The sequence below is a fragment of the Plasmodium relictum genome (assembly GCF_900005765.1).
Source record: "Plasmodium relictum strain SGS1 genome assembly, chromosome: 9".
Taxonomy (NCBI): Eukaryota; Apicomplexa; class Aconoidasida; order Haemosporida; family Plasmodiidae; genus Plasmodium; species Plasmodium relictum.
In genome coordinates, this window is record NC_041687.1 from 810,109 (window position 1) to 823,913 (window position 13,805).

The window sequence follows — 13,805 nt, forward strand, 5'->3', positions numbered from 1 at the left end:
ATGTGTAATAATGATTTAATAATAATAAAAAAGTGGTAGTTTAAAATGTATATATAAACTTATACCAAATATTTTAAATTTTAAGTATCAATGTATTATAAAATTAAATAGTAACAAAATATTACTTCACTAAAATTTAATGCTAAGAGAAGGTAAACAAAAATTCCTAAATAAAACTATTTTCTTATTTTCTGAGACCTACTTTTCTTTATTTTCTTTTTTTTTTTTTTTAATATTTAAAAAAAATTTAATGGAAAACATATCATTAATAACAAAAATTATAAAAATATATTTTTATAATTTTATAATAATGAAGGATAATCAAATATCATTTAAAATTATAAATAAGTAAAAAATAACAAAGAAATGTGTGAAACTAATACTTTTAATGTTGAGTAAATATAAATAGATAAGTTAAAATGATTATGTATTTAATGAATTAAAAATTATACTAAAATAATAAAAAAAATACTAAATGTATTTTATATTCCATAATTTTATATTTTATTATTTATAAATCAATACTTAATAAAATAACTATTTGTAAACTTTTATATTTAATAAAATTACGAGGGAATCACTTTTTGTATATATATATAAACAGCATAACATGAAGGAATAATTTTTTATTTAATTAAAGAAAAAGGCGAATAATTCAAAACATAAAATAATTATATAACTACCTGGAAGTTAAAATTAACACATGTTCATTTAAAAATTTTTTGAAAATACAAAAAATATATATTGCTATAAGTAAGAATCATTCATAAATGCTACTACTATTTTACTTCATAGTATTTATTATTCAATAAAATTTACTTATTTTATCTTTTCTATTTTTCAAAACAGTGCATACAATATTAACAATATATTTAAAATACATATGCTTAAATATATAGGATAACTTCCTATATATATGAGAACATAAAGTATAATAAGATATATTCTTTATTACACCAGTTCTCATTTAATTTATATTATGGAAATAAAAATATAGAACATCATATATATTAAGCTATTCTAAATACTGAAGTTGTAAATTTAATTATTACATAATAAAGATAAATCTTTTGATATAAAACTATGTTTATGCTTTTAAATTAATATTTTATAAAATTATTTTAAAAATATAAATTTATTTAAAAATTAATAAAATAATAGCAATAATACACTCAACTAAAATGATGTTAAAAAAAAATCGGGACTTAAAACGATATATAGATATATTAAAAAAAAAGGTTCATTCTTTTCATATTTATTTGTAAAACCAATTTTAAGTAAGTTTTAGTTATTTTTTACTGTTTCAATATATTGTTATTATTTTATTATTTTTTTTTTTTTTTTTGCTTTATTTTATATGAACTGTTCATATAAAATAAAGCAAAAAAAAAAAATATAGATATGTATACTTTTAGAAAAAAAAAAAAAAAAGAAAAAAAAAAGAAAATTTCGTTCAAGCACCTTTTTTCTTGGAAACACCTACAGTTCTTCCTCTTCTTCCTGTAGTTTTGGTGTGTTGACCACGAACTCTCAATCCCCAATGGTGACGTAAACCTCTGTGTAATCTAATTTTTTTCATTCTTTCTAAATCTTCACGTAAATAAGAATCCAATTGGTTTGCTATAACATGTAAATTTTTTCCTTCTTTTAAATCTTTTCTTCTATTTAAGAACCAATCAGGAATTTTAAATTGTGTAGGAGAATTCATAATAGAAACAATCTGTAAAAAAAAAAAAAATAATAAAGTAAAACAATATATAATTTTCTTCTTTTTATTTATAAAACATTGCAATTTTTATATAATGAACTATAATTAATTATTTACATATTTATATATTTTTAATGAATTATTAACCAAAATATGAAAACATAAATATTCTTATTAATAAAATATTACAATAATTATTAAATCATATTTTTTATATTAATACATTTTTTATGACAAAATAAATGTAAACTAAATATAAATATAATAGAATAAATAAAAAAATTATTATATCATTAATATAATTATTAAAGTAGATAAAAGAACTTAATTGTTCCGCTATTATGTTTGCTTCTTATTTCTTTCCTTTTTTGCGTGATAAAATAATAATAATATATTTTTTTCTTTTATTCCTTATTATTATTTATATTTTTTAATTTAATCTTTTTTTAAGAATAAATACATTTCATTTATAGAAATAAATAATTTATATATATTTTTAAATATATTTACAACATATTTATTTTATATATATATATTTAAAAAATACATAATCTTTTTTAATTTTTAAAACTAACATTGCTGATTTCTTCCTTTGTTAATTCTCCTGCTCTTTTGGTTGGATTAACATTTGCTTGCTTGCAAATTACAGTTGCCATTCTCTTTCCAATACCTTTAATAGCAGTTAATGCAATAATTACCTTTTCTTTACCGTCTACATTTGTATTTAAAATTCTTAAAATATGTTGAAATTCATTTTGATCAATTACTTGCAAGGACATTTTGCTAATGATACTGTAAGGAAAATATAAATAAAATTTAAAAAAAAAATTTTTTCCTTTTTTTTTTAATTGTTTTTTAAAATTGACTTGCGATTATATTAAAAAATATAATTAATCTTTCGTGTTTTAATTTATAAAATTTTTTTATTTTTAAAAATTAAAAATATGTTTATTAATTTTTATTTTTATTGTATTTTTATTATTTAATCAAATTAATTTTTAATTTTTTTTTTTTTTTTTTTTGTCATTGGCATAAAAAATATGGTACCTTCGGTTTTGTATTATAATTCAAAAACAAAAATTTTTTTTATAACATACATGTATTATAAAATAAGAAAAAAAAAAGAGAATTTACATTAGAAAAGAATATCAATAAAATAATTTTACTAAAACATCATTTTTATCTTATATTAGTATTTTATAGAAAATTATGTAAATAGTATAATTAAACAGAAAGAATTATGTAAAGTGCATTAAGGGGATAACTCTTATGAAGAAATAAAATATTAATAGGAGTCACTTAACAGGAACAAAGCTATTCTTTTCTTTTTTTTCATTTAATAAAAATTCATATTTCTTAATTTTCAAATAATTTATATAATTAAGTTTAACTAAATATTTATTATGTACAAAAGTAAATAAGAAAATTTGAAAAGAACAAAACAAATTTTCAAAACGAAATAGATTCTTTTTTTAATAAAAATTTCCTTTACCTTTTTTTTCAAAATAGATGTTAAAGAGAACCAAATATTGTAAAATATTAAAAATAAAAAATTAGAGCTTTTAATATTATTCTCTTTTAAAATGCATATTAATTAAAAATAAATTTGTAATGCAACTATTCTTGAATATTTTCATGCTTTTATTAGAAAATTTACTTTTTCTATAATTCCATTGAATGCATTAATAATTAATGGTCTATTCTAAAATATAAAATAAAAAGGTATTGCTAAAAAACACTTCTTTTAAAGACAAAATTACTTAAAATTAAAATGCAGTGTAATTAAAAGGTTCTTATAATTATTATTTAACGAGTTTTTTTTTTTTTTTTTTTTTTTTTTTTATAAAGCAATGAAAAATTAGTTCATGATCTATTAACAAAAAAAAAAATTTTTTTTAATATTTCCATATAAAATTCTTACCAGTTACTAATATAAATATGTATATATATATATATATATATAAACATATCTTTTTTTTTCTTTAGTAATTTTTTTAAAAAAAAAATATATCACAATGAAAATGAATAAATTTCTTAAATTTTGTTAATGTATTGAAATTATAATTTATCTAAATGCAATCATTAAGAATAAAAAATATTAAAATATTAAAAAAAAAAAAAAATAAATCCATTTTTAATGTTATTTTGTTCATTTGAAATAATTACAATCAATGAACAAGTTAATATTATAAATGCTGAAAATATTTAAAAATTTCCAGAGTATAAAAAATTAATAAAAGATATAAATTTAAATAGTTTTAAGATTGCATTTTTACAGAATAATGAAGAAAATAATAAATTAAAAATTTAGAAGTAAATTATAAACAAAAAATTCTCGGGACACAAAAATTACAAAAAATAGAAAAAAAAAATTTCTTTTTTTGATGATAGTTTTTGTAAAATAATGGATAAATATGAAATTAATAGAAAATTAAAGATGGATTTTTCGTTAATGAAAAATAAAAAGATTCATGTAAATTCAATTCTATTAAATAATGATATAAAATGTAAAAATGATTTAAAGAAATTTAGCATTCATTATGTAGACAGCAAAAATATTTCTGATAAAAAAAATAGAGAAAAAGAAGAAAATTTGAAGGAGATATCTGATACTAATAAAAATGATCTTAGTAATGTTCAAATTAAAAAGAAGAGTACAATAAAGGATAATTTACTAAATAATAATTTAAAAAATTATTGTCTAAAATATAACAAAATAAAAGAAAATATTTCTGTAAATTCACAAGAATCAAATCATAATTTAAATTCAACTTCTAGTATAATTACAAATTTTATAACGAAAAAAATAAATAACAATAAATTAAATAAAGAAATAGAAATATCTATTAATGAAAAAAGTGAAAAACAAATTAATGAAGAGTTAAAAAATAATTTTGAAACAAATGAAAAAGATATAAATAAAAATAAAGTTAGAGATGGAATTGAAAATCGTGCTTGCAGCGAAAATAAAGAAAAGATGTTTAATGCTCATAAAGATATCAACAGAAATGACTTTTCTTTACATTTTTTGAAAAATACATTAAATGAAAATAATAAAAGGGATCATAAAAAAATACAGAATTTCTATATTGAAGAAAATAACTTAGAGAAAAAAAAAAAAATAAAAATTCTTCATATAAATGAGCAAAATAATTGTGAAAGTTTAGGAAAAAGTGAAAATAAAATTTTTCATTCAAATGAAAAATTTGAAAAAAAGGTCAATTCCCTTATTCAAAGTGATGAAATTAAGAGTAAAGAATTTTTTAATTCTCTTGATAAAGATAGAGAAAGAAGTTTTTGTAATCAGAAGGAAAATGATTTTTATTATGAAAAAGAAGATAATAAGGATGATAAAAATATTTTTGAGAATTATAAATATGAGAAAATGAATAATACTTCTATATCTTCTGTTAAATGCAAACAAGTTTATAAAAGTTTATTTTCACCTGTTAAATATAAAGAATTAAAAAAAAATATAAATGTTTTAGAACATTTTAAGAATGTTTTAAATGAAATATGTGAACATAATAAGAATGGAAGCAATAGCAAAAAAGTTAATAATTTGAAAAGTATAAATGAAATATCTGATAAGGAAAATAAAAATGGTATATGTACTTCATTTAAATGTAACCAGAATAATCAAAAGAAAAATCAAAGTAATTACTACTTAATTAATTCTAATAAAAAAAATAAAGAGGGCATTAATACTTTTATAAATAATAAGGAAGAAGATAAGATATATATTGAAGATAATATAAATGCTAAAAAAAATGAAGTTTCAGTAAATATTTCACTTCATACAAACATGAACAATAAAAATTTAAATGACAATTTAGAGAAAAATAAATATACAAAAAAAACAAGTTATAATAGCATTTTAAAAAACAATTTTAATTTTATGTTCAATAAAATGGATAATTATTCAAATGATAGAGATAATGATGAAACTATTATACATGACGCTAAAAATGGGTTAAATAATAATTTAAAATGTTACATAAAACAATATAGTTACAACGATAGTAATAAAAATGAAGACACAAATAGTGACGAAAATTTAACTAATAATTTAGATTTTAATGACAATGTCGATAATAATAATAATAATTATAGGAAAAATAATGAAAATGTAAGCAGTTATATTAACAATACAGATAAATACATTAATAAAGATAACAATTCCAATGAAACAATGAAGGAATTCTTAAATAAAAATAATAAAAGTTATACTATGAATGATAATGATACAAATATGAAAAATGAAGACTTTATATTTGAAGGAAATAATAATATTGAGAATAAAAATATGAGCACCTTAAAAGAAAGCAAAAAAAACAATATAAAATTTTATAGAGATTATATGAAAGTTCAAAGTGAAAAAAAAAAAGAGCCAGTATTCTTACAAAACAATAATATATGCTTTCAAAATAAAAATAAAAAGACAAATGAATTGAAATTTGTAAAAAATAATAAGTGTAAAAATTTTTTTTTTAATAGAAAGTTTAAAATAGAAGATGCACATAGTATAAAATTAAACTATGATAATTTGAGCAATATACAAAAAACTGAAGACGAAAAAATTAGAACTTTGTATAATAAGTTTTACAGATGTTTATTCTGCCTAGATAAAAATATTGAAAATATATGTTTAAAAAAATATGATATTTTGAATTATTGTAAATTTTGTAAAAAATTCTTAAATCTACTAGTTGCACATGGAACGAAATATAAAGGAATATTAATAAATATTAATTTTATTAGTTCAGATATTCAAAACCTTATATTTACATATAAATGTGACAAACAACATTTATTTAATATTTCGTTATTTCATATTATACATAATCTTTGGTGTCCTCATGATTTTTGTCTATTTCAATGTAGAGATAATTATTCAAAAAATTATTCAGCTGAATTTTTTCGTTTAAAAGAATTAGATACTATGGAAAAACAAAAAAAATTATTTTTACAAGCGAAAATATTTTGTTTAATTAATTCATATGGTATTGTTCTCATAAAAAGAAAAAAAAAAAATATACATAAATAAATTTTTAAATTTTTTTTTTTCATTATTTTTTTTTTTTTAGCTATACCATATAGTAATAAAAATATGAATCCTGAATATTCTAATGACAGTAATAAATTTTTAAAATAGTTATTTAAATAAAAATGCATATGAATCATTTTTAAATATAAAAATATATATATATTTAATTATATTAATGTAACATATTTTTAATTTAACTTGTTTTAGTTGATAGAATTATAAAAAATGCAAATGATCCATGGGAAGTTCTTCAAGTATGCTAAATATATATTTTTTTAATATTATTGCATATATCATTTAATATGTGTTACTTATATATGTAGTGATAAAAAAAATATAATGATATCTTATTTTTCCTTTTTTTATAGATAAATAAATATTCAAAAATAGAATCACATGATAAAACACAACTAATGAAAGAAGCAAAAAAAAATTATCGCATGCTTGCATTGAAAGTTCATCCAGATAAAAATAAGAGTCACAATGTATGTATATATAATTAAAAAAAAATAAATAATAATAAAATAAAGTTTAAAATGATAACAAATATTTAGAATATATCTATTATAACAAAAATTTTATAAAATATATATATTCCAAACTTTAATACATAACATCTATGTTTTTTTTTCTCTTAGGCATCATTAGCAATGAATATTTTAACAAATTCAATGAAAACAATAATGTCTATATAATAATTTATAGCTTTTAATTTATAATTTATATATATTTTATTTTTATTCGAGGAATATATATTTTTTCTTCTTTGTTTTGCATTATATTATTATAATTATTTTCTTTTTAACTTTTTTTCTCAATTTTATTATTTTATAGATATATATTCTTTTGGATTAATAATTTTATGTTTGTTAATATTTATTTATTTTTTTATATTTTTTATATGAATTTCATGGTCTTTCATTTTTTTATTATATTTTTGTGAGTATTTTTCTGATGTTTTATTTTTAATTTTGTTAGTGTTTTTTTATGTGTTTATTTTTATTTTTGTAAGTATTTTATTAAGGTGTTTTGTTTCATTTATTTTATTTTATTTTATTTTATTTTTTTTTTTTTTTTATACAAAATTTGAACATATATACATATCTTTAATTTTTTATAGTATTTTTAAATGTATTTATATTTTTTTATATGTATTTTTATTTTTTATACCTTATTGTATTTTTTAAAATATAAATCTATTATTTTATATTTAAAATTATGTAATTATATGCTATTTTACATTATTTTTTTTAATAGATGGAATAAAAAATTTCATTTATATTTTTTGTTTTAATTTTAAGAATAATATTTTTTTTATTTTTATTCCTATTTCATTTCACAGAAAACAATTATTTCAAAAAATTATGTTTTTTTGTTTTAATAAAATTTTTAAAATTAATATTACTTAAAGTAGAAATGATTAATTTTACTTCACCGCATACAAATGATCCTATTAAAAAACTTCAAAATTTGTTAAACAATTGTTTACATTCGATAATAGTATTTTCATAATTGAAAAAAAAATAAAATAAAAATAATTTATATATCCATAAATATATATATTTTAAAAAAAATTACTTTTAATTTATTAAGGATGTGTTAAGCAATTTATCTTACAAAGGAGAACATAAAGAATTAGAAATTGAATCTGATGAAACAAGCGAATATTCATACTTTATAAATTTATTAAAAGAAAGAGAAAAAGAAAATATAAATAAAGGCACAGAAAAAGTAAAAGATGAAAAAGGAACAAATGATGAATTAGAATCTCTCAATAAAGATGAAGAAACAAATTATTTCATTAAACCAAAGTTTGAAAAATCAATAAAAGAAGAAATATTAGATAGAGTAGAAAGAATGAATTTAATTTTAAAAACAATTGATGAATGTATTGATGAATTACCAGATTCTTTAATAATAGAAGTAATTAAAGAAAAATTATATATATTAATATTAAAAGGAATAAAATATAATACGCACGATAAATATATATATATCTTTTTTAATTTTTTTTTTTTTTGATGAAGGAAGAAAAATGTAAGGAAATAAAAATGTTACAAAAAAAAAAAGACGCAGCTAAGGATGAGTTAAAAAAGCTATATAACGAATATGATTATATATATAACTACGTTACATATTATTTAAGAGATTTGATTGTTAATATAAAATAAAATACTTTAAAAACTTATTTTAAAGTCTGAATTATTTTTTGGAATTTTAAATTAATGTTATTTTATATTTATGTTTTTATTCAATACTTTTTTCTTGTTAATCTTTTTTTTTTTTTTTACAAGAAGCATTTGTACTTTTAATAAATATTATATGTTTTTTTTATTTTATTTTATTTTTTACAGCAATTATAATAAAAATACTATGTTTATCTTTTTTTAACTTTATATAAATTTTTTTTCTATACAAAAATAAATAAACACAAAATTTTATACATAAATCATCTCCCTTTTTCTCATTTTTAAAAAAACAACGTAGACTATGATTTTTTTATAATTTTTTTTTTTTTTGTATCATTAAAAAAAATAAACTAAAAAGTTAAAATATTTAGTAATAAGAATTGAGAATACATTTTTAAAACAAAAAAATAATTTTTTTAATAAATAAAAATATTATTTGTAAACAAAAAAAAATAGAAAAAATAAATTTTTGTTTTTATGTAAATAATTTTATTTTAATATTATGTAATTATGTACAGGCATTTATATTTATTTGTTTTTTTTTTTTTTTTGATAAATTTGAAAGTTTACTTTTTGTTGTTTCTTAATTTTTCAACATATTTAAAATTATAGAAGAAAAAAAAAAACAAAATTAAAAGAAAAACAAATTTAATGTTACATAAAAATACATATTAAGAAAATAAAAAAAATGAACAAGTTGGCAGAATTTTAATTTTTTAATATTTTTATTTGGTACTATTAATATCTACGTATAAAAACACTGTATTGTATAAAGTAAAAAATAAAAATATTAATAAATGATTTTAAATAAAATAAAAATAAAATAAAATAAAATACATGTATTTAAATGGAATAGCATATTATTTTTTATGCTTATATATAGAAAAAAAAAAAAAAATAAAATGCGAAAATTGAGTAAATAAATATAAAAAAAAAAGTTTTTCTTTTTCTTCTATTTTTTCTTTTCTCTTTTCATTTTTTTTTATTTTTTATGCAATCAAGAAGTAAATTACAAATCAGAAAAAATGAGTAAAAATAAAATTATCAAGGAACAGTTTTTGCCACATAAATTTATCAATGACACAAAAGAACATGAAAAACTGCGTTTAGATAAATTAGATGAATTAGATAAAGATCTATTAAAAAATGAGCATACGAGTAAATTAGAGAAAGAGTTTATCTTAAAAAATGTAAGCTTTAAAAAAAAAATGAATATGTTAAAACTAAACTTCGGAGGAAATATGATTAAAAATAAACCAATATTAACAAAAAATAATGTTACTTATTTTTGTAGTGATAGCTCTATTTTATTAATAGACTTTAATACAAAAAAGAAAAGTAGAATTGTAACATCATTCTTTATAGATAAAATGTTTTATTTCTATGATAAGAAATTTAATGAAGAATATTTGATTATAAAGAGTTTTAATAATTATATATATGTATATCATATTAGTAATAAAAAGTTTCATTTTGTTAAAAGATTTTTTATAAAAAACCTTTTTTATATAAATAGTTTTGGGGAAAATGGAGAATTATGTTTTGCAACGTGGGAGTTATGTGAAAAAAAAATGTATGTAAATTTTTTTTTATTACGATTTCTTTTTAATTATGAAACCAATTTTTATAACTTCAATGAAAAATCAAATGAAAATAAAAAAAAAAATTTTAACAGCAATCATATAACATATACATTTTCTTCTGATTCAGAATGTGATTTTGATTTGAAATACTTTCCTAATGAACTAATATTGAATAATTCTGAAGATGAAGAAGAAGAAAAGGAAAAACAAAACAGGACAAAAAAAAAAAAAAAAGGAGCAAGTGAAAAAGTATATATTACAACCAAATTAAAAATAAAGCCAATATTAAAGATTAAATATATTTATTTTTCTATGATTGACTTAAATACAAATTTAAATAAATTAGTTTTAGCTAATAATAATATAATATTAATATATGATATTATAAAAAAATGTTATAATATTATTTATTTTAAAAACTATATATCATCTATTAAAATAAGTGATGAAAATTTTTTATGCATTGGTTTTATGAATGGATACATTTATATATTATTATTTGATGAATTAAAATTAGGTAACGGTGTTGATAAAATGAGTAATTTAAAAGGAAATCAATCATATAAAAGTATTTATGAGCAAATTAAAACTTTTAATTTTATCAATAATTCGGATTCAATTAATAGTACATTTCCATATATAGAAAGTTATGAAGTAGATTATATAAATGATAAATTAAATAATTCACAGGATGGAGTAGAAGCAGAAAAATATGAAGAAGAAAAAAAAGAATTGGAAAAAAAAAATGACATAGTTTATCAAATGAATTTGTTTAATATACCATATATTAGTTTTCACTTTCATAAAAATAAAATTGTTAATATACAAAAATTTCATATAATAAAATATAAATGGCATAGTCACTCAGTTTATAATTTAACAATAGAAGGAAAAAAAATTATATCAAGTGGAGAAGAAGCTGTTATTTTATTTTATGATTTACAAAAAGGATCATACGAATTTATTTCTCATTTGGGTTTACCATGCTATTATATTTATTTAAATAAAAAAAAAAATATTATTATTTGTAATGCATTAAATAATTCTATTTTTTTTATTAATTATAATCATCGCCTTTTTTTTTACAAATACATTGGTATAAATATGCCGTTATCACTAAAGAATTTATTTTACAATTATTCTAATGTTCAACTGAATATTAAAAATAGCATAGATATATTTTTAAGCCAAATTAATGACAAATATGATTACACTAATGAATTGAAAGAAAACACGAATACCCAAGGGAATGACATCAATCCATGTAACAATCATAGAGGTATGCAAGAAAATTCTAGAAGTGATTTTTTTAATAACGATTATTCAGAAAATACTTTAACCAATTGTAGTAGTGAGGGTGATGAAGGAAATGATGAAACAGATAGTGATGACGATGAAGAAAGTGAAAATGAAGATGATGAAAATGATGGAGATGAAAATGAAAATGAAAACGAAGATGAAAACAAAGATGAAAATAATAGTGAGGAAAAAAAAAAATGCATAGAAAACAGAAAAAAAAGGAAATATTTTCTTAGTTTTAAATCTATACAAAAAAAATTAGAAAAAAAAATTTATAATCATACGAATATAGAAAATAATTTGTACAAAAAATATCAGATTTCTTTTTATTGTGATTCTAATAATGGATTAATATTTTGTTTTTTGACAACTTTTGTTAATTTGCAGCTATATAATATAGAAAAAGATAAACATGTAAAATTCTTATGCCCATTAAAAATGGTGTATAAAAGTAGAACAGATATAGAAAAAGTAAATGATATAGAATTAGTTTTATTTTCATTTAATCATAATAGAAATTTACTAATGACAATTGAGAAAAGAAATTATATAATGGAAGAATTCTCACATGATCAAAAATGTACTACATTAGTGCAGACTATATATAATATGAAATTTTGGTGTCTCATTAATAATTTAGAATATTATAATTTTTACGATCATACTATTACATCAAATGATTTAAATAATGAGGAACAACAAAATAATAAGATTATTACTGAAATAGAAAAATATAAAATGATTATAAGTCATCCCTTTTTAAGTATATTTCTTTTGTTAGAATATAGCGGAAACATATGTCTATGGTGTTTAGAAAATAGTGAAAAAATTTTTGAAAATTCTATTTATAATGATTATGATGTTGACTGTTTTGAAATAAATGATACCCATTACACTTATGAAGTGAAAGGTTGTAATATTAATAATCTGTATACAGAAGAGGGTGATAAAGACATTATTTTAAATAATAAAGAAAGTGAAAATAATAAAACAATTACTATAATTAAAAATATAAATTATAATAATCACAGTATTTTAAATGGTGATATAAGCAAAGATGGAAGAGTATTTTGTATATGCCATGATAAATTTATTAGTATATGGGATACAATAACATTAAAAACATTAGCAATAATAAATCATCCTTTATATACTAGATTTGATGAATATATATTTAATTTATATAAAGGAGTTGAAATATTACAAACACATGGCCATATTTATTTATGTTTATTTTCGTTTGATACGCTTTTCATATATTCTCTGCACCAATTCCATTTAGTTTATGAAAAAAAATTTAAAGGGATAATAGAATATATAAAATTTGATAAATATACGAATACGTTTTTAGCAATAGGTATAACAAAGAGAGTTAAGAAAAATAAAAATTATTTGATCCAAAAAAATTATATTTATGAATTTACTGAAAATTATTTAAAAAAAAAAAACCTATTTTATTTGTCAAAAGACAAACCTATTATAGCTTTAGATTTTGCTCCTCTTAATAGCAAAAAAAATATATCTTTATGTAAGTTTCAAAAATCAACTATACTAATTGCATTAAATTCTAAATTTCAAATTAATACATTTTATTTTAATAATTATCCAAATATTATTCAATTAAAATGAAATATGTTTATATGTCTACTTTTAATATAAATTTTTTTTATTAATTACTTTTTCTAACTTTTAAAAATATTTATTTATGTTTTGTGTATAATCATTTTTTTATAACTTTGTTTATCAATAATTATAATTTCTACATATGTCTCATTAACTTTTTTTTATTTTGTTTTATAATTTTAATAATTAAATATATTTTAAATTCATTTTTTTTTTTTTTATATATTAACTAATGTGATAAAGTATAAATCAATATATATATATATATATGTATATACATTGAACTATTTATCGTTTTTACTTTATTTTTGATTATGATTGGTTTTTTTAAAATAAAAAATTTCATTAAGGTCTTA

At 17.2% G+C, this 13,805-nt stretch overlaps 4 protein-coding genes across 4 annotated transcripts; 3 read left to right on the top strand and 1 right to left on the bottom strand.

The window, feature by feature from the left end:
• Positions 1-1,453: 1,453 nt before the first annotated feature.
• PRELSG_0923200 (40S ribosomal protein S18, putative) lies at positions 1,454-2,487 on the bottom strand (the record flags this gene model as incomplete). The annotated part of the gene is made up of 2 exons (XM_028676672.1): positions 1,454-1,720; positions 2,284-2,487. The coding sequence occupies 2 exons, from the start codon at positions 2,485-2,487 to the stop codon at positions 1,454-1,456; spliced, it is 471 nt and encodes a 156-aa protein (XP_028533137.1).
• A 1,625-nt stretch (positions 2,488-4,112) lies between these two features.
• PRELSG_0923300 (DnaJ protein, putative) lies at positions 4,113-7,450 on the top strand (the record flags this gene model as incomplete). The annotated part of the gene is made up of 5 exons (XM_028676673.1): positions 4,113-6,711; positions 6,796-6,843; positions 6,963-7,009; positions 7,124-7,240; positions 7,394-7,450. 5 exons carry the CDS (start codon positions 4,113-4,115, stop codon positions 7,448-7,450), a joined length of 2,868 nt encoding a protein of 955 aa, XP_028533138.1.
• A 721-nt stretch (positions 7,451-8,171) lies between these two features.
• Positions 8,172-8,926, top strand: PRELSG_0923400 (large ribosomal subunit processing factor, putative; the record flags this gene model as incomplete). Its single annotated transcript, XM_028676674.1, has 3 exons — positions 8,172-8,255; positions 8,349-8,678; positions 8,783-8,926. The coding sequence occupies 3 exons, from the start codon at positions 8,172-8,174 to the stop codon at positions 8,924-8,926; spliced, it is 558 nt and encodes a 185-aa protein (XP_028533139.1).
• Positions 8,927-9,969: 1,043 nt separating this feature from the next.
• PRELSG_0923500 (conserved Plasmodium protein, unknown function) lies at positions 9,970-13,455 on the top strand (the record flags this gene model as incomplete). The annotated part of the gene is made up of 1 exon (XM_028676675.1): positions 9,970-13,455. The coding sequence occupies one exon, from the start codon at positions 9,970-9,972 to the stop codon at positions 13,453-13,455; it is 3,486 nt and encodes a 1,161-aa protein (XP_028533140.1).
• Positions 13,456-13,805: the final 350 nt, after the last annotated feature.